Below are 20,929 nucleotides of genomic sequence, written 5' to 3'. Positions count from 1 at the left end.
TCGCCCGGCGCACTAACGGTTCCGCCAGCTCGCCGCTTTAATAATAATAATAATAATAATAATAATAATAATAATAATAATAATCTTTTCTACTCTAGGCACAAGGCCTGAAGTTTTGAAGGGAGGGGGCCAGTTGATTAGATCGATCCCAGTACGCAACTGGTACTTAATTTATCAACCGCGAAAGGATGGAAAGCAAAGTCGACCTCGGCGGAATTTGAACTCAGAACATAAAGACGGACGAAATACTGCTAAGCATTTTGCCCGGCGTGCTAACGGTTTCGCCAGCTCGCCGCTTTAATAATAATAATAATAATAATAACAATAAATAAAAATAAAACTACTAAATAATAATAATAATAATAATGATGATGATGATGATGATGATGATGATGATGATAATAATAATAATAATAATAACGTTAATTGATTTTTTTCTTACCTCGTCGTTGTTGCTATCTTGATCCTTGCTAGCCATTTGTGTTACTGTTTCGGCCGCTTCTGTTTTAGGAATGTTCATCACAGGTTTACGTCGATGGCTTATCAAACGACGTTCCTTAAACATCTGCTGACGAGTTCGGTGGACTTTGTCTTCCATATTAGCTGTGTTCTTAGCTGCAGATTGTAATGAGATGTTTTTGCTTGAAAGAATCTCTTTGGTACGATTCGTCCTTCTGGGAACGAGTCTACGATGAGAATATATTGGCAACTGAAGTGGTAAACCAACTTCCTTGCCCCTCTTGTGACTTTCCTTTATGTTTTGACCAGTTACTGGAGAAGGAATTTCTTTTGAGGATTTACCGGAAACAGTTTTGCTGGCAGATGTTACCACCTGCTTTGCGTGACCAACACCGACCCAGTCTCTGTCCTCTCGATCTTTTTCCGTATTCGGAGGGGAGGTACCAATCGGTTTATGGATTTTGATAATTTTTACGGAAGTGTTCCTTTCTGAATCCAACTGCGTGTCTGCTAGTTGATCGTCATCCTGCAATTCGTGTTTTATCGATATGATGTGTTTCTCATCCTGTGTTCCCGAAAGATCTGGACGTTGTGCAACTCTAACGGGCTTCTCTTTCTTAATCGGTAGAACTGGAAAGCCATTTGAGAAGTTCTTCTCACCGAAAGATGTTCTTTGCAAGTCGGTTTCGTACTGGAAATTTTCATTGTCTTCCTTTGAGTCGTCCTCCGCAACGACAGAGTTCTCGTTGAAATCTGGTGCACGAGGGTCGTTATCAACTGGCTGCTGAGCTGTGGAAACCTGTCAGCAAATGATAATTCAAGCGTTAATTGAATCTGTTTCAACGAAATTCATGACTGGATACAAACACAATGAAAGATAAAGCTGCTCGAGGGTATGAGAGAAAAGAACTGAGGGTTCGAGTCCCTTTCTCAGAATTACTCAGAACCAGTGAAAAAGTCGTTCGACATGGTCGTTCGACATGGTCGTTCGACATGGTCGTTCGACATGGTCGTTCGACATGGTCGTTCGACACGGTCGTTCGACACGGTCGTTCGACACGGTCGTTCGACACGGTCGTTCGACACGGTCGTTCGACACGGTCGTTCGACACGGTCGTTCGACTTTAGAATAACAGCTAAATCTTCAAACTAACCACAGTATACTGTCTTAAAAAGAACGCTTTGGATAATGTAGCCTGAGGGTAGACTATATTCGAAAAAGGACGGGGTATCAAGGATGGAATGCTCATTTGATCATGGGTCTGTTCAATTAGGGGCGACATGGGGATTAAACAGCAACAACAATTAAAAAACAAGTCTAGTATTGAACCGTAAAGTCCAGTAAGAGTTATTAATTACTGATCAATTGGAAAGTATAGGAGTTGGCACTTGCCCAAGGTTCAGCACAATGGAATCAAACCACGCGACTGAAATAAGCTTCTTAAGCACAACATAGTTGCGCCAATAGCCGAGAGTTAGAATAGTTAATTATAAAGATGGTACAGTGAATAAAGAGCTCGATGAAGAGGAAGATGAGCAGGTGAGTACGTATGTTGGCAGGTAGGTATCAAATAGTTAATTAAAGAAATAGATCGATGAATGACGGGTTAGATAAAGAGAAGAATGACTAGGTAGATGGATGGTAGATACTAGAAAGAATAAGCCGATGAATAAAAGGCTAGATAGAGAAGCGAATGAACATGTAGATAGACAGTAGATACTTAATGAAAATGATAGGCCATGGAATAAAAGGTTAAATTAAGAGGGAAATGAATAGGTAGTTATGAGGTGGTATCAGAAGGTTCCCGGAGTAGATATGCTTGATAAAAAAAAAAAACTTATTTTCTTTTATTTGTTTCAGTCATTTGACTGCGGCCATGCTGGAGCACTGTACTTATTCTTTGTAAGCCTAGTACTTATTCTATCGTTCACTTTTGCCGAACCACAAAGTTACAGGGACGTAAACACACACCAGCATCGGTTGTCTAGCGATGGTTGCGGGACAAACACACACACACACACACACACACACACACACACACACACACACACACACACACACACACACACACACACACACGACAAGCTTCTTTCAGTTTCCGTTCCGTCTACGAAATCCACTCACAAGGCTTCGGTCGGCCCGAGGCTATAGCAGAGAACACTTGCCCAAGGTGCCACACAGTGGGACTGGACCCGGAACCAAGTGGTTAGTAAGCATGCTACTTACTACACAGCCACTCCTGCGCCTACCTAAGTTTTAATATCATCTCCTTCCAAATAGTCGCCTTGCGCAGCAATACACCGGTTCCAGCGTTCCTGCCACTTTTGGAATCCTGCCTGGAAGTCGTTTTCTGTAAGCGAGTCGAGGACATTCTGCGATTCACTCTGGATCTCGACAACGGTGTTAAAACGGCAATCTTTGAGCTGCCCTTTCAACTTGGGAGAGAGAGGGAAGTCCACTAGTGCTAAACCTGGCGAATAGGGCGGGTGCGGAAGAGGTACCATGTTGTTTTTGGCAAGAAACTCACGTGTGAGCAGAGCTTGGTGGCAGGGTGCACTGTCGTTGTGAAGAATCCAGTTGTTTGAGCTCCACAGATCCGGTCGCTTTCGCCGAAATTTCTCTCTCAAACGTTTCAAAACATTTTTTAGGGGTCCACGCAACAAAATAGTAAATTGAGGATCTACAATAGCATTTTAAGGGCTCTGAAATAATTTTGCTTTAGATGCCTGTATTGGTATGTATTGCAAGAAATTGCTAGGTTTCTTTCTCTAGCGTTTTACATAGTTCAACCTATACAAGTTAATGGGTGAAAAACAAAATAGATATTTTGAAAGAAGTATCTATAAAACTAGTTTTTAAACATCGAATGGCTGTGGTGATCCACCAGAATAAAGGCACTCCGTCGCTTACGACGTCGAGGGTTCCAGTTAATCCGATTCAACGGAACAGCCTGCTCGTGAAATTAACGTGCAAGTGGCTGAGCACTCCACAGACACGTGTACCCTTAACGTAGTTCTCGGGGATATTCAGCGTGACACAGTGTGACAAGGCTGACCCTTTGACATACAGGCACAACAGAAACAAGAAGTAAGAGTGAGAGAAAGTTGTGGTGAAAGAGTACAGCAGGGTTCGCCACCATCCCCTGCCGGAGCCTCGTGGAGCTTTAGGTGTTTTCGCTCAATAAACACTCACAACGCCCGGTCTGGGAATCGAAACCGCGATCCTGTGACCGCGAGTCCGCTGCCCTAACCACTGGGCCATTGCGCCTCCACGCACCAGAATAAAATAGTAATTAAAGGGGTCCATAGGTTAAAAAATGGTCGAGAACTCTTGGGCTAGATAAAGAAGCAAATGGCTAAGTAAAAAGGTAATAGTAAGATGGATAGAAGGACATGGAAATACAAAATATTAAGCATACCTCAACATTCTCATGGTCATCATTAGCCTCTTCCGTAATTGTTTTAACCGGCGCCTCAACAGAACTTCTGTCGGTATTGACTTTATCTTGCTTACTTTTGCTATCCATGAAATGACTGGCTGTATTGCTTTCATACTTGTTATAAACACTGCTGCTGCCGCCGCCGCTGCCGCCGCTGCTGCTGCCGCTCGTTCTTTCTGATACTCGGAGTTTTCTAACGTCATTGCGTTTCTCCGGCAAAGCGAGTTTCTTGGTTCGTTTGCTCTGTTTTAGCGTCTGGCCGAATGTGTCCGGCTGCCGATGCCCCGCCAGACCTTTCTCCAAGGAATGGAAAAAAGAACCTACAAAATAATTAAACACACACACACACATATATATATCTTTGATATTATTTTAAGAAATACATGTTTATTATGGACTTCCGGTAACGCATGAGCAATGAGATACAGTAACCCCTTTTATAATGTCTCCAGCCAGACTGAAGTGTTCATGACCGGACTACATTTTATGCGCATGTGCGAACACAAGTAATCTCTCATTTCAAATCTCTGCTAGGAAATATCTATCTATCTATATATATATATATATATATATATATATATATAGTTTACGTCATGCTTACGGAAGTCGTGGGTTCAAGCACGGGCAGCCTTCGGCTTTTTCTATTCAAAAAGTTTTAATCCAATATTTACATGCTATCATTTATAGCTTTGTCTACTTTCAGGTCCACAGTTAAAAGCAAATTATATACATACATACAAATATACATACATACATACATACATACATACATACATACATACATACATACATACATACATACATACATATATACATACATACGTACATACACATACACAAATATATACAAACCAGAGAAAATGCATAGAACACCTTTCTTTAGGTTTTCATTTATTTGCATCTGAATTAGAATCGCATTACTTTAAGTTTCACATGTGAGAGAAACACAATCCAGTGAAACTTCAAGAAATAACGATTCTGCTCAAACGTGCATATGTATAAAGAAATAAGCCAGTTAACACATACACACGTTACAAATGCAATATATGTGAGAGGAACAGTAAAAATATGCAAGAGTTTTATCAAGTTCAACATGCAATATTGATTCTGTCATCTACAATGACAAAAAGATGGAATTTTTTGTCTTTGTTAGAAGCCAACTCTTTCTTCACAGGAAGAATTCAAATAATTAAAAGATAGAAGAGTACACACACACACACACACACACACACACAATTACAATCATATACATGTATACATGCATATGTATTCATATATGCGTGCATATATATATATATATATATATATATATATATATATATATATATATATATATATATATATATATATATAAAGTATGTACGCACACGAGCACACATATATACATACATATACATACATACGCATGCATATATTCATACATATACACATGCATATACACATGCATATATACATATGGATGTGTGTGCACACATGCATATATGAACAGATAAATAAACAAACAGATAGATAGCGAGAAAGAGAGAGAAAATTCCCGCCTGTCATTCTTTTTTTTTAAATCCAATTTGTGTAAATAATTTGCTTTTATATCCGTTAAGTTAATGGAAACCAATGTTTGTTCATTCTGTCGTATCTTCTATTAGATTAAACAACATACTGCATGTGTTCGCCTCATATATACACATATCCTTTTAAAGCTACGTAATGCAATTACGAGCGCGCGCACACACATACGCCTCGCCCCAAAGCACACATAAAATTTCTTGCTCATATTTATGCGTGTGTGTATGTCTTTATCTATCTATTTTCTTATTTCTTTATTGCCCACAGTGGGCTAAATATAGAGGGGATAAACAGGGACAGACAAAGGGATTAAGTCGATTACGTCGACCCCAGTGCTTAACTGGTACTTATTTAATCGACCCCGAAAAGATGAAAGGCAAGGTCGAATTTGGCGCATTTTGAACTCGGAACGTAACGGCAGACGAAATACCGCAAAGCATTTCGAAATTTCCCGGCGCCGGCGGCAAGAAGCTGCCGGGAAATGGCGAGCCAACAAACAAGAGAGCAACCAAACAAGAAATAAACAATACATACATGCACACACACACACACACACACACACACACATGTAAAGGTGCATGGCTCTGTGGTTAAAGCGTCAAGCTTACGATCGTGAGGTTGTGAGTTCAATTCCCGGACCATGCTACGTGTTGCGTTCTTGAGCAAGACACTTTATTTCACGTTGCTCCAGTTCACTCATCTGTAGAAATGAGTTGCGACGTCACTGGTGCCAAGCTGTATCGGCCCCTTTGCCTTTCCCTTGGATAACATCGGTGGCGTGGAGAGGGGAGGCCAGTATGCCTGGGTGACTGCTGGTCTTCCATAAACAGCTTTGCTCGGACTTGTGCCTCGGAGGGTAACTTTCTAGGTGCAATCCCATGGTCATTTATATACATATATATATATATATATATATATATATATATATATATATATATATATATATTTTTTTTTTTTTTTCAGTCATTTGACTGCGGCCATGCTGGAGCACCGCCTTTAGTCGAGCAAATCGACCCCAGGACTTATTCTTTGTAAGCCTAGTACTTATTCTATCGGTCTCTTTTGCCGAACCGCTAAGTTACGGGGACGTAAACACACCAGCATCGGTTGTCAAGCGATGTTGGGGGGGACAAACACAGACACACAAACACATACATATATACGACGGGCTTCTTTCAATTTCCGTCTACCAAATCCACTCACAAGGCTTTGGTCGACCCGAGGCTATAGTAGAAGACACTTGGCCAAGGTGTCACGCAGTGGGACTGAACCCGGAACCATGTGGTTAGTAAGCAAGTAGCTTACCACACAGCCACTCATATATACGTGAGAAATTTGTTTGACCGACTGGCGACTGTTGATGCTGCCACCCACAGTTGCTTTCAGAGTAAGAGCAGAGAGAGTTTACTAAGAAATAGAAGGGAAGGTGAAGTTTCCCTTTAAAGCATTCGATCTCTGTAATACGATGCAATAAATTATTCCCCTAATGCAGCATCCAATTGCACTTGGATTATCCAACGCGGAGGTTGCGCGTATACACAATGATGAAACGTACACTGGGAACAAATCCTGTGCTTATCACAATTTATGATAATTTCTCTTATGTTTGCTCTGTGTATTATAACCAGTAATACGACTAAGTAGAGTAGTAACCACACCACTTTAATGGAAGCTGACTGGACGCTGCTGATGTACATTGAGCTCTAAATTCACCAGTGGCAACCTTTCATCTTTCTGCACAAACAAGCTCTGTGCGTGTGTATGTGTGTGCATGTGTGTATGTGTGTGTGTGTGTGTGTGTGTGTGTGTGTACCTACCTATCTACCTACCTACATATATATATATATATATATATATATATATATATATATATATATATATATAGGCATGAATATATGTAAATATATGCGTATACGTGTATATATATATATATATATATATATATATATATATATATATAAAATATATATTTCATACTTTATATATATGTGTGTGTGTGTGTGTGTGTTTGTGTAAAATCAATGAATGCATCGAATGCCTGTTCATTAAAACATCGCATCCTGCTATATAAACTTGAAAGAGAAAGCATTCAAAAGCCACCTACACCAAGGCAACTACTCGCTTGACTACAACTATTTTTAGAATAATGACATAAGATCGAAGGATTTTAAACAATCTAGAAATTAAAAAAAAACAAACTAACAACAATAATAAAAACAACAACATGAATAACCAAATATATCTAGAAAGTTTCTCAATATGGTGAAGGATATTCTACGTCTGGAACCAAAAGTCTGTGGGTTGTTTCAGGTCTTTCGGCTGACAATTTGTGTGCTTTACAACCTGAACTATATATATATGCTTTCAAAACATCAACGGTGATATCAACAAAAAGAAAGGAAAAATGGCGCTGACTCACCTTGGTAGATATGGTTTTGGTGTCTTTTTTCTGTTGGGTTGTAGTGTCTTCGAAGAGGCTGAAACAAATAGTTTAGTTCTATTATTTTATTGTCGTGTTTTAGACAACAAAAATTCTTCAGTACAAGAGAAATCTGGTTGAATATTTAATGATAAAAGCGAAACCTTAAACTGCTCTACGAGGATGAATAAAAGTCTTTAAAAAAAAAGGCTTGTAGCTCGTTTTGATTCAGGTATTTTGAAAACATCACATAACTATCTAAACGTTTGTAAGAATTAAAGATTGTGAGAGAGAATAAAGAGAACGCAAGCATTTAGAAATAGATGTGTTGTAGCTTCTGTCACACAGAGAAGCTCCACATATTCCGCACGACTGTTTATCTTGAACCAAAAATCCGAACTTATTTCAGCTGGTCAGCATATGTTAAAGTTTCTGCTGATTTACTTCAAAGAAGAACTCGACGTCATCCACTACAATACTAATTAAGACACCAACACTGAAATATCCCGAACTCACTAATGAATATGGGTAATTAGATAGACTATGTTTCAAAACTAATTTGACGTGATAGTCATGGCTGAAATGATTCTGAATATTAGTCTACTTGAAAAGGGCTGACCTGAGCTGACAATAACAAAAGCAAAAACAAGAACAAGACCAATAGACACTCCAGTCTCTGGCCTTCAGGTGCGTGGTTCTCTCTTTCTGCTTTTTCTACTAGTATTATAATAGCTTCTACTCCTCGAAGCTGATGGGCTCATGCCACGTCCACTTTGACATTTCCGACTTCCTTTTTTTTTTCGTTATTCGTGTTGTAACCGACCCCAGGTGTCTCACTAACCCTCACGAACAGTTATTCCTCTCAGAACGCCCACCCTCTATAACTCTCTCCTTGTTTAAGTGTTTTCTGCACGTGGGGATTTGTAACAGTTCAACAAGAACATTAACGACATCAATCTCGCCGGTTTCAGAGGGTTTACGAAGCCCACGGATACTACGTGTTTCTCCTGACCCAGCAAGAAGGAAAAAAATAATAAAACACTGGTCACTGACTTCGGAAACCGCACTGACCACGATGGAGGTTTTAAACTACTTACACCGTGGTTCAATAAGTTGGACTTCTTGTAGTGGGCAGGCAGATAACTGCCAGAATTTGCAGTTTCGGGTAGATGTGGTCTGATGTGGTGGTGAGTGGGTCTTCCATTCATTGAAGAATGTTTTACTAGAAGATTGCTCTTCCCTAGAAACCAAAATGAAAAAAAAAATGTAAACAACAACAAAAACATTAACGATGAGATAATGATGTTGGTAGTGATGAAAATTTTCAAACATTAGCACAAAGCTACCAAATAAATTTTATTATTTTTATTTTTGGCGATAATGAAGGTGGTGTTGGTTTAACAAATTCCTCTTGCTCATAAAATATATACTCAATGCAAGGTACTCGCGCAAAATCAGGAGCACTCACTCGCACAAACATACGCACACACATGTGTGTGTGCGCACTCCATTTTTAATTCTACATATGTACAAGTTTTTTTTCTAATATTCTTTTCTACTCTAGGCACAAGGCCCGAAATTTTTGGGGAGGGAGGCAGTCAATTAGATCGAACCCCAGTACGCAACTGGTACTTAATTTATCGACACCGAAAGGATGACAGGCAAAGTCGACCTCGGCGGAATTTGAACTCAGAACACAAAGACAGATGAAATACCCATAAGCGTTTCGCCCGGCATGCTAACGTCTCTGCCAGCTCGCCGCATTAAGTATTTTTCTAGTAGTAGAAAAACAATCTCACGTAAATTTCACATTTCAGAAATCAGAAAATTAATTTTGAACAAAACGCTGAAAAGGAGCAAAAGGCACACACACACACACACACACACACACACACACACACACACACACACACACACACACACACATATATATCTATGTATAAATTGGAAATGTAAAAATAAAAACAAAACACAAAAGATTCTGCGGTACACGTGTTTCAAGCTTTATAGTTGTTGCATCATTATTGGTATATAATTGATAGTATAAAGCTATCTTCAGCCGCAAATGTATTCTTTCCCGGCTGAAGATAGCTTTACACTATCAATTATATACCAATAATGATGCAACAACTATAAAGCTTGAAACACGTGTACCGCAGAATCTTTTGTGTTTTGTTTTTATTTTTACATTTCCAATTTATTCCTTCACCCCGGCCACGATCTGGCATACACAGGTGCTTACAATTATCAAGTATTACCTCTAACATTTACTTTACCTACGTGATATATGTATGTATATATATATATATGTGGTGGAGTAGCTACTTGGCAGACTTACGGGACAGGAATTCCTTCAACACTTGCGGATGATGCTCAAAAACGGAAGAAACCAAATGGACGAATCCGTTAACGCCAAGTGTCTCCAGGATGTTTTCTTCGTTAAGCTCTGTCGTCAGCGGTAGGTCCATCGCAGTCGTCACTTCCATTGTGGTTGTCACTTCTGGATTCATCTCTCTCTCACTGCTGGTCTTCACTTTACGTTTTTCCAAATGAAGTTGGTCTTCTAATTCTTCGGCTTCCTGTTTTTTATTTTTAAAAATAGTAGTGAATAAAAAGGATTGTTTTGTAAAAATTTGATAGTTGTCATAGAGACGTCTCTCTCTATCACCTTTCAACAGCATTATATATGAAGAGACATTAGAACAATTTTACAACATAATAAAAATAAGTTTTTTTTTTTTTTTGATGATGCTTGGTTTCACAATTCCTGTCATTCAGCTTAGCAGCCGCTGATTAAGTTGTAATTTGGTAATGGAAGGTTAAGGGCTTCCTTGATGCCTGCCAGAGAAGCAAGTAGCTATCACCATCGAAGGCATCGTGGTGAAGAAGTGCTTCGTGGAGGAGCGAGGTGTTGTCACGTCGAAGGTCTCAGGCTCAACTCGCTGAGAAAATGAAACTAACTGATTTAAGTACGAGTTTTACTACGCATGCGCAACTCGAGGGGCTTCCGGTGGTGAAGTCCCCTACGCATGCGCAGAATAGTACTTCCTCAATGGCGGCTATAATTTCGCGCCACTACAGTTTTAATAGCCCTTGGCTAACCCTGACTGAGCAAATCTATGAACAAGGGTATTCCAGTTATGACATCTGAAGCTAAATTGTTCAATGTGAGAAAATTGTATCTGTCCCGATACTTACAGTCTTAAATTCAACATCACGCTGGTGACGTGCAGTTAGATTAAAATATATGTATGTAATCAGATTTTAATTTTTCTTGTTATCTACGAAATAAATAAGAAACATTAAATATTGTAAAAGGTTGGTAGTTGCAATAGAGACATTAGTCTCTCTCTATCACCTTTCAACAAAATTATATATTAAGAAACAGTAGAACAATTAACAACATAATAAAAATAAGTTTTATTTTTTGGTGATGCTTGGTTTTACAAATCCTGTGTCATTCAGTTTAGCAGCCGCTGGTTAACTTGTAATCGGCATTGGAAGGTTAAGAGCTTCGTTGATGCATGCCAAAGGAACAAGTAGCTGTCACGTCGAAGGCATCATGCTGAAGAGGCTTAGAAAACGAAAGAAACTCTTTAAGTACTGGTTTTACTACGCATGCGCACTCGAGGGGCTTCCGGGAAGGCAAGTCCCTTGTGCATACGTAGATTGTACTTCCTTAATGGCGGCCATAATTTCGCGCCACTACAATATGATTCTGCTGTAGAATTGTAATTAACGCTGCTATGAAGTAACTGAAGGGATAAATTTTAGCTCTATCACTAAAGTAAAACATATGGGGCAATCAAAAGGAGGAAATTAAACTATTTTTTCTAGTAGGCTCGTCCTATTTGTTGTTTAGTTAACATTATATATTCGCTATGTGAAGACGCGTGGCTTAATGATGAGGGTATTTGACTCACGATTGCAAGGTCGTGAGTTCAATTACCGGCGACGCGTTGTGTCCTTGAGCAAGACACTCTAGTCCACGTTGCTCCAGTTCATTCACCTGGCAAAATTGAGTGGTATCTGTGTTTCAAAGTGTCACATTGAATCTCCCTGAGAACTGCATTAAGGGTGGAATGCTCAGCCACGTGCACATTAATTTCATGAGCAAGCTAACTGCTTGATAAATCCTTATAAAGATTTTATCCTATTTTAAAAATTATGTGTGTGTGCGTGTGTGTGTGTGTGTGTGTGTGTGTGTGTAAGTATGTGTGCGTATGCGTCCGTGCTGTATATATGTGTATGTCTTTAAGCGTATGTTTGTCCATGCGGTCAGGGTGGCACTGGTAATGACTTTTCGTGGTAACGTTAAAATGGTAATTCAAGAGGAGGTTGCGGCTATACAAGAAGACACAGCACGTGCACACATGCATGGAAGCACAGACACAAAATCACTCACATGGATGCACATACATTCTACGTTCACACACACACACGAGCGCGCGTGCACACACGCATTTTCCATCTCTCTCTCTCCCTCACACACATACATGCACACACGCATTCTCACTCACTCAGAACTGTTACAAGAAACGTCGCTAGATTCTTTCCACTTACATGCTTCTTGTCCATTTGGTTCAGGCCATTCAGAGAAGCTCCGGAACCTGAGGAAAGAAAAATGGAAAAGATTAAAGAACTCTGTTATGAAAATCACCATCTTCCACAACCTCCCCCAATCACCATGATCATCATGATCATCATCATCATCATCATCATTATTTTCGTAGTCGTCGACCTCCTCCTCTTCCTCGTCCTTGTCCTCTTCCTCGTCCTTGTCCTCTTCCTCGTCCTTGTCCTCTTCCTCGTCCTTGTCCTCTTCCTCGTCCTTGTCGTCGTCATCGTCGTCGTCGTCGTCGTCCTCCTCCTCATCATCATCATCATTCGCCTCCTCCTCCTCCACTTCCACCTCCTCCTCCTCCTCCTCCTCATCATCATCATCACCGCCATCATCATCATCATTCGCCTCCCTCCGCCCCTCCCCCTTCTCCTCCTGATCCTCCTCTTCCTTCTCCTCCTCCTCCTCCTCCTCCTCCTCCTCCTCCTCCTCATCATCATCATCATCATCATCTCTGCCGTTGTCGTCACCCTTATCTGACGTCCCCACCATGTCAGACACTTAGAGCTCAAAAGTCACCGTAGGTGTTAGAAAAACTGACCATGATCCTTGTTTTCCAATTCTCCTTTCAATACACACTTTATTGTCATGTCGAACGCTGCAAAATGGTGGATAGTGTTTTAAGATGTAGTAGTAGTAGTAGTGCACTGACTGTTATTTCTAGCGAGTCGAGCGGTTAGGTGGAAGCTCCCTTTAGGTGCAATAAGTGGAATAAATGTAAAAAGAAAATTAAACAAAATCGAAACAAAACAAAAACAAAACAAAGAAAATACACAGCAATGAGAAATGGAAAACTCTGTCATAGAAATACGTTAGCTAACAGCGAGTAAACAGTACCTTCGTACTTGGGGTAATGATGAAATTGTGTGTAATGCAGTCTCGATTTGTTTTGCATAAGATTGTGAAAGGAGGAAGAGCGGTGCTTGTGATTTTCTTTCAGAGACACCAAAACTGACAGGTGGAAGAGAGGAATCCTTGCAATAGAGAGAACCCTGTTAAAGCCCTCTCCACCAAGGAACTAGGTGTAAAAGTTATATTTATCCCCCACTACTGCTTGACCGCCCATGTTTAGTTTGTTCACGTCACCGTGACTGAACGGTTCAGCAAAAAAGAGAAAGATAGAATATGTATAAGAATAAGTACTAGGGTCGATTTGTTCGACTAAGCACTCTAAAGTGCAAAGAATGAAAGAAGTAAAAGATAGAGTCGGTCGACTTGAGCTCATGCAGATGGTGTTTGTTTTGTGTGGGGAGGTCGTCTGCTTGTGTGAACAGAAGACGATTGCAAATGGTACCGCTCAATGAGCTCGAACTCCGGAAATCATGATTGCAAAACGAACTCCTTAACCATTCTACCTATTTCTTATATATATATGTTTACCTCCCATTCCCAGTCTCTCTCCTCTGATTCTTAATAAATGCTGCCAGTAAATCAAACACATCATTTCTTTTTATTTATTCATGATGAAACTGTTCACACAAGCAGACGACCCCCCCCCCCCTACAAAACAAACACCATATTAATGCTACAAGTATATCACTCTTTCGTGTCTCCTTCTCTCTCTCTTCCACCCCTCTCTCTCTCTCTCTTTTCTCTCATTTCTCCTCACTCTTCTCCCCCCCTCTCTCTCTACACCTGTTTATTTGTATCTGCTTTCTCTCTCTGTCTCTTTCGCTGATCACTCAGTCTGTCTCTATTCTCACTAATACTTTTGTACCTGTCTTCCATTTTCTCGACTTCTCTCCCTCCATCTCTTTCTCTATATACTTCTCTCTCTCTCCCCTCTCTCTCTGTATGTATGTATGTATATATATATATATATATATATATATATCCTTCCTTTCCCGAGCGTCCAATAACACTATCCGTATCACGTCCTCACTTTGTTGTTTTTTGTTATTGTTTTTTGTGTTTTTTTGAAACTATATATATATATATATATATATATATATATATATACCTTATATATATACCTTCTCCACTTCTCTTTCAATATATGTTTACCTCAATCTCTCTCTCTTTTCTTCACCTTTTCTCTCTGTTCATTTCTATTCATCACTCTCGTTTGACTCTGGTTTATACACTTATGTACTTGAGTGATTTTCGTAATATATTTTTAGTTCTTTCTTCTTCTAAATCATCTCAATTTGTGAGATTATAAGTTTCAAGAATGATGCTTGATTAAAAATATTTCCAGTTTCAGTCATGTACGTCATGCGGCTTCCAATCAAATAGAAATTTGAAGATAGGAAAAGTAAAAAAAACAAAAAACAAAAAAAAAAAAACAGAAAAGCAGCGTAGAAGAGATTTGAAACGAAATTATAACTTTAAAATTTACACAGACACACAGACACACACAGACACACTTACATGTATATATATATATATATATATATATATATATATATATATATATATATATATATATATATATATGTATATATATATATATATGTATATATATATATGTATATATATATATATATGTATATATGCATTTATATATACATGTAGATGTAGGTATGTACATACATGTACATATATATGCATATACTCATATATTATTTGTATTATATATATATATATATATATATATATATATATATATATATATATATATATATATACACACACATATATGTATATATACAAATGTATCTCTCTCATTCGCTGGCTGTCTGTTTTTCTCTCTCTCTCTCTTGATATATATATATATATATATATATATATATATATATATATATATATATATATATATATATATATATATATATATATGTATGTATGTGTGTGTATATATATATATATATATATATATATATATATATATATATATATATACATACATACATACATACATGCATACATACACGCATAAAAATTGTTATTACATTAAACGGCGTGTATAGATAATTTAAGTGGTTAAAGGTTTTTTCAGTCAACGCTGTGAGGTTGCGCAAATGTAAACAAGTGCCTGTCTGTGTGTCCGTCAGTCTGTCAGTCTGGTAAACTGTATGCATGACTAAATCGGCAGGTGATGCATTATTAATGCAAATCATGTCAACCGATATCCAGAAACAAATACATTCAGGGGCTAAATATAACTATAAGGTATATATCTGACTGGGTGGCAAAGAAGTTGGTATATGGCTTATGAAGAGAACCCAACAAGGTTCGAAACCAGGTCAAGTCAGTTCCTACTTTTTGTTTCTACTCGTGGGTGGAATTTTAATCGGGATTCGTTTATATTTGTGGAAAGTTTCACAGGGACGACTTCCTGGGTTTGTATCGCTGATCATCTATTAAGAGAATTCTGAGAAGCTCTATTCCAACTCCCGTGATGCTGTTCTGCCTCATGCAGGCAGACTCGATCCATGTATGCTCTTTGGCACTTGTTGGTTAGTAGATGTGATTTTAAGATTGATTTTAGTGGAGGTGCGTGGCCTAGTGGTTAGGTTGTCAGCATCACGATCGTAAGATTGTGGTTTCGATTCCTGGACCGGGCGACGCGTTGTGTTCTTGAGCAAAACACTTCATTTCACGTTGCTCCAGTCCACTCAGCTGGCAAAAATGAGTAACGCTGCGATGGACTGGCGTCCCGTCCAGCTGGGGGGGGGGGGTAACACGTACGCCATTGAAACCGGGAAACCGGGCCCATGAGCCTGGCTAGGCATTAAAAGGGCGCAAATAAGGCAGCGAGCTGGCAGAATCGTTAGCACGCCGGACGAAATGCTTAGCGGTATTTTGTCTGCCGTTACGTTCAGAGTTCAAATTCCGCCAAAGTCGACTTTGCCTTTCATCCTTTCGGGGTCGATAAATTAAGTACCAGTTATGCACTGGGGTCGATGTAATCGACTTAATCCCTTTGTCTGTCCTTGTTTGTCCCCTCTATGTTTAGCCCCTTGTGGGCAAGAAAGAAATAAGATGCGATTTTAAGCTTAAGGTGGTCGATATCGCCATTGAAATGAAAATAAGAATGTGGAGCAAAGATTCCTTGTACAAAGATAGCCATAAGGATCACGTTGTTTTAATGCTGGGTTTTGTTTTCCCTGTCACTTAAGTTATATTTTCATCTATCCCTAGTTCTCTATAGAAATCCATCCTTAGGTACCTGTAAGATGTACTGTCATAAGCTATATTTCCATCCATTCCTAGGTGCTTATAGAAATCTTCATCAAATATAGGAAAACAGACAGGTTAATTACGGAGATGTTGTAAAACTTTTGGGTCGATAAAATAAAAGTGAATTACCACGGGGTCAAACGGTATTTATTCTAGCTCTTTGCCTTCTTAGCTCTTATATGGGATTCTTAATCAGTTGCCCGGTTTAACACCACCACCTGGTTCTTGGCTGACTTTAACAGAGTTCACTCCGTTGCAAGCAACTCCGGTTTGGAGGTAACTTTATCTCTTCTCACCAATTTCGAAGGTCTCGAAACAAAGACACACACAGACATATAGGTAGATAGATAGATAGATACGTATGTATGCATGTTCACATATATTTATGCTTATATCGCTATAAGAACTTATGGTTAAATGCATGTAAATATGCATGTATGTTTGTACATATGAATCGGTGCATGAATGTACGTATGTATGTGCTTACACACACGCACACACACGTGCACGCACATGCACGCACGAACGCACGCACGCACGCACACATATATATGTCTATCTGCCTGCCTGTCTGTCTGTCTCTCTCTGTATGTATTTATGTATATCTCTTACTCTCTCTCTTTTACTCTTTTACTTGTTTCAGTCATTTGACTGCGGCCATGCTGGAGCACCGCCTTTAGTCGAGAAATCGACCGCAGGACTTATTCTTTTGTAAGCCTAGTACTTATTCTATCGGATCTCTTTTTGCCAAGCCGCTAAGTTACGGGGACGTAAACACACCAGCATCGGTTGTCACGCGATGGTGGGGGGACAAACACAGACACAAGCACACATACATATATACATATATACGACGGGCTTCTTCAGTTTCCGTCTACCAAATCCACTCACAAGGCTTTGGTCGGCCCGAGGCTATAGTAGAAGACACTTGCCCAAGGTGCCACGCAGTGGGACTGAACCCGGAACCATGTGGTTGGTAAGCAAGCTACTTACCACACAGCCACTCCTGCGCCTATCTATATAAATGTTTATATCTGCATATATAAATGTATCTATATATGTTTATATATATGTATATGTATATATTTATGTATATATTCTCTCTCACTCTCTCTCTCTCTCTCTCGCACACACGCACACACACACATATACATGAATGAATAATGCTTGCATGTATGTACGTACGTACGCATATATGCATGCATGCATGGATGTATGGCTGGATGGATGGACAGACGGACGGCTGGATGGATGGTTGTGTATTTTATATTTAGCGCATCGGATAAAGAAGCGGGTTACGTCATCTTACTGAGTGACACAGACAATCGTTAAAACAATATGAACGCAGGCTGGCTTTGGCTGTTGTTATGGGCAGTCCGACATAATACAGAAGTTGATCACTATAAGGGAGAGAGAGAGAGAGAGAGAGAGAGAGAGAGAGAGAGAGGGATAGAGTGTAAGGTAGAGAGATATATATAAAGAGAGAGAGTGAGAAAGAGAGGTGTGGAAAGAGAGAGAGAGGGGGAAGGAGAGTAGCGTGGTGGAAACAGAGTAAGAAGAAAGAAGGAATATAAAGGATAGAGAGGAATACAGAGAGAGAGAGAGAGAGAGAGAGAGAGTGAAACACACACACACACACACACATACATATACGTAGATACACATATACATATACTTACATCCATATACATACATATACACACACATGCACATACATATACATACGCATACATACATACATACATACATACTTACATTTATACATCAATGCATACACGCATACATGTAATCTCTAAATATTCGTACAAATAAATAAATAATATATATACATACATTTATATATATATATATATATATATATATATATATATATATATATATATATATATATATATATATATATATATATATATATATATATATATATATATATACTCATGCTTTGAGTTCTACTTTTCCTGTTTGCATCACCAAACCTGTATCTACCTACCTATCTATCTATCTATCTATCTATCTATCTATCTATCTATCTATCTATCTATCTATTTATCTATCTATCTACCTACCTATCCATCTACCTACCTATCTATCTATCTATCTATCTATCTATCTATCTATCTATCTATCTATCTATCTATCTATCTATCTGCATATAAATGTGTGTGTGTTTCTGTTTGTAAGGATATTGATGTATGTATGCATATATGTGTGTATTTATGTGCGTTGGTACATAAAGAATGTGTTATTGATTGCCAAAGCGTGCTATAGATAGTCACCAGGTAGTGTTCAGATAAACCCGGAACTTATACTCCAACTCGCTGTGAATACAAGTCTTGATTACATCATTTATTTGTATACGCAACTTCCATGTGAATACATGCATCACGCCTACTTTTATCGTCTGTCTTTATCATTTCTATACATGTGTGTGTGTATGTGTATAAGGTTTTCCATATATCTGCTTGTGTGTGTATAAGGTTTTCCATATATCTGCTTGTGTGTGTATAAGGTTTTCCATATATCTGCTTGTGTGTGTATAAGGTTTTCCATATATCTGCTTGTGTGTGTATAAGGTTTTCTATATATCTGCTTGTGTGTTTCTCTATAATAAGGTTGTATTGGCACTTATATGGAAAGTCAAATCCAGGTATTTGCCTATATAGAAAAAGACGTGTGCGTATTAGTATATATTTTTTGGTAATGGTACCTGAATATATAAATTAAATCTATATTTACGTACGGCCGAGATACACGAGTCTACTTTATAAATTTATTATATTATATTGTACTATATACAATGAATAATACTATAATACTATTATACAGGGTGTCCACAAAGTCTGGGTGCATGGAGTAAATAAAATCATAACATAAACAATTAAATATAAGAAATGATAATTTCTTAAAGTATGTGTTCATCCCCATGTACCCAAGACTTTGTGGACACCCTGTATATATATTCTTTTATTCTTTTACTTGTTTCAGTCATTTGACTTCGGCCATACTGGAGCACCGCCATTTAGTCGAACAACTCGACGCCAGGACTTATTCTTTGTAAGCCTAGTACTTATTCTATCGGTCTCTCTTGCCGGAGTTATGGGGACATAAACACACCAACATCGGTTGTCAAGCGATAGTGGGGTGGGGACAAACACAAACACACAAATACATACATACACACACACACACAAATACATACATACACACACACACACATATACGACGGGCTTCTTTCAGTTTCCATCTACCAAATTCATTCACAAAGCTTTGGTCGGCCCGAGGCTATAGTAGAAGATACTTGCCCAAGGTGCCACGCATGTGGTTGGAAAGCAAGCTTCTTACCACACTTGTATGTGTATATATGTTTATGTATATATATATATATATATATATATATACATATATATATGTATGTAAACATATGTATATCTGTCTGTCTGTCTCTCTCTCTCTCTCTTATATATATATATATATATATATATATATATATATATATATACATGCTCTTCCTAGTGGTTTCTTCCGATTTCTTGGATATTATTCGACAACTGCTCGAGTTTACCTGTTCTCTGTTAATCTTGTGACATGTCCTTCCCTGCAGAACTTGTGTTTTTGGTATTCTCCGATCACACCCATTTTCCAATTACCTCGTTTCCGATATGCTTCCACAATGACATTTCTTGAATAGATCTTTTTTCTACAACCCTCTTTGATGTACCCAGTTGCTGTTCATCTTTCTTCGTAGTAGCTCATGTCTCAACTGCGTGCTGAATAACTCTATAGGAACAGTGTTATTGAAGATAACGCAGTAGCTTGTCCATCCGAACTTTGAGCACATCAAGGCGATCGTCTGCCACCTTCCTCTTATTCTGCGTGAAATTTCATCGTTCGTGTCTCAGTATACAGTTATTGATTGTCCCATATAGACTTACTTATTACTGGGGGAGTAGTTTCTTATATCTTCACCGTCACCTTATAAAGCAAGTATTCGATTGCGAAGTGGAACAAAGATTCTCTTTATCTCCTCACCCCTGTGCAACATTTTCGTTGTTACACCGTATTTTCCAGGGGATTTATCTCTCTTCATCAGCTGTAAAGTATTCTCAGTTAATCGTAATCTTCATCAATTTCTTCAGGCAAACTCAAGGTTTCTTTCTTGATAGCATTGTACATCTGTGTCACAACGAAGACGTTGATGCGTTGATATTTCCTTGAGATAAGCAGTGCTTTTATGGCGCTATGACTGAAAGGTTTAGCGACATGGATGTAGTCGCTCTAATATACATACATACATACATACATGCA

The 20,929-nt window shown here is 38.6% G+C and overlaps 1 protein-coding gene across 1 annotated transcript in view; it reads right to left on the bottom strand.

Annotated features, from left to right (window-relative positions):
• LOC106875618 (uncharacterized) overlaps positions 1-20,929 on the bottom strand; it is a 32,834-nt gene that overhangs the window by 790 nt on the left and 11,115 nt on the right. Inside the window, exons 2-7 of the mRNA XM_089359531.1 lie at positions 12,445-12,491; positions 10,220-10,460; positions 8,979-9,121; positions 7,882-7,939; positions 3,879-4,219; positions 443-1,258 (exon numbers count right to left, since the gene is read on the bottom strand). Of these exons, the coding sequence (XP_089215657.1) occupies positions 443-1,258; positions 3,879-4,219; positions 7,882-7,939; positions 8,979-9,121; positions 10,220-10,460; positions 12,445-12,491 (1,646 nt within the window). The remainder of the gene's footprint in view (positions 1-442; positions 1,259-3,878; positions 4,220-7,881; positions 7,940-8,978; positions 9,122-10,219; positions 10,461-12,444; positions 12,492-20,929) is intronic.

This window comes from Octopus bimaculoides, chromosome 11 (assembly GCF_046866305.1).
Source record: "Octopus bimaculoides isolate indiv1 chromosome 11, ASM4686630v1, whole genome shotgun sequence".
Classification (NCBI taxonomy): domain Eukaryota; kingdom Metazoa; phylum Mollusca; class Cephalopoda; order Octopoda; family Octopodidae; genus Octopus; species Octopus bimaculoides.
Note: the sequence above shows the minus strand (reverse complement) of the source record. Positions and strands in the feature narration are given on the sequence as shown.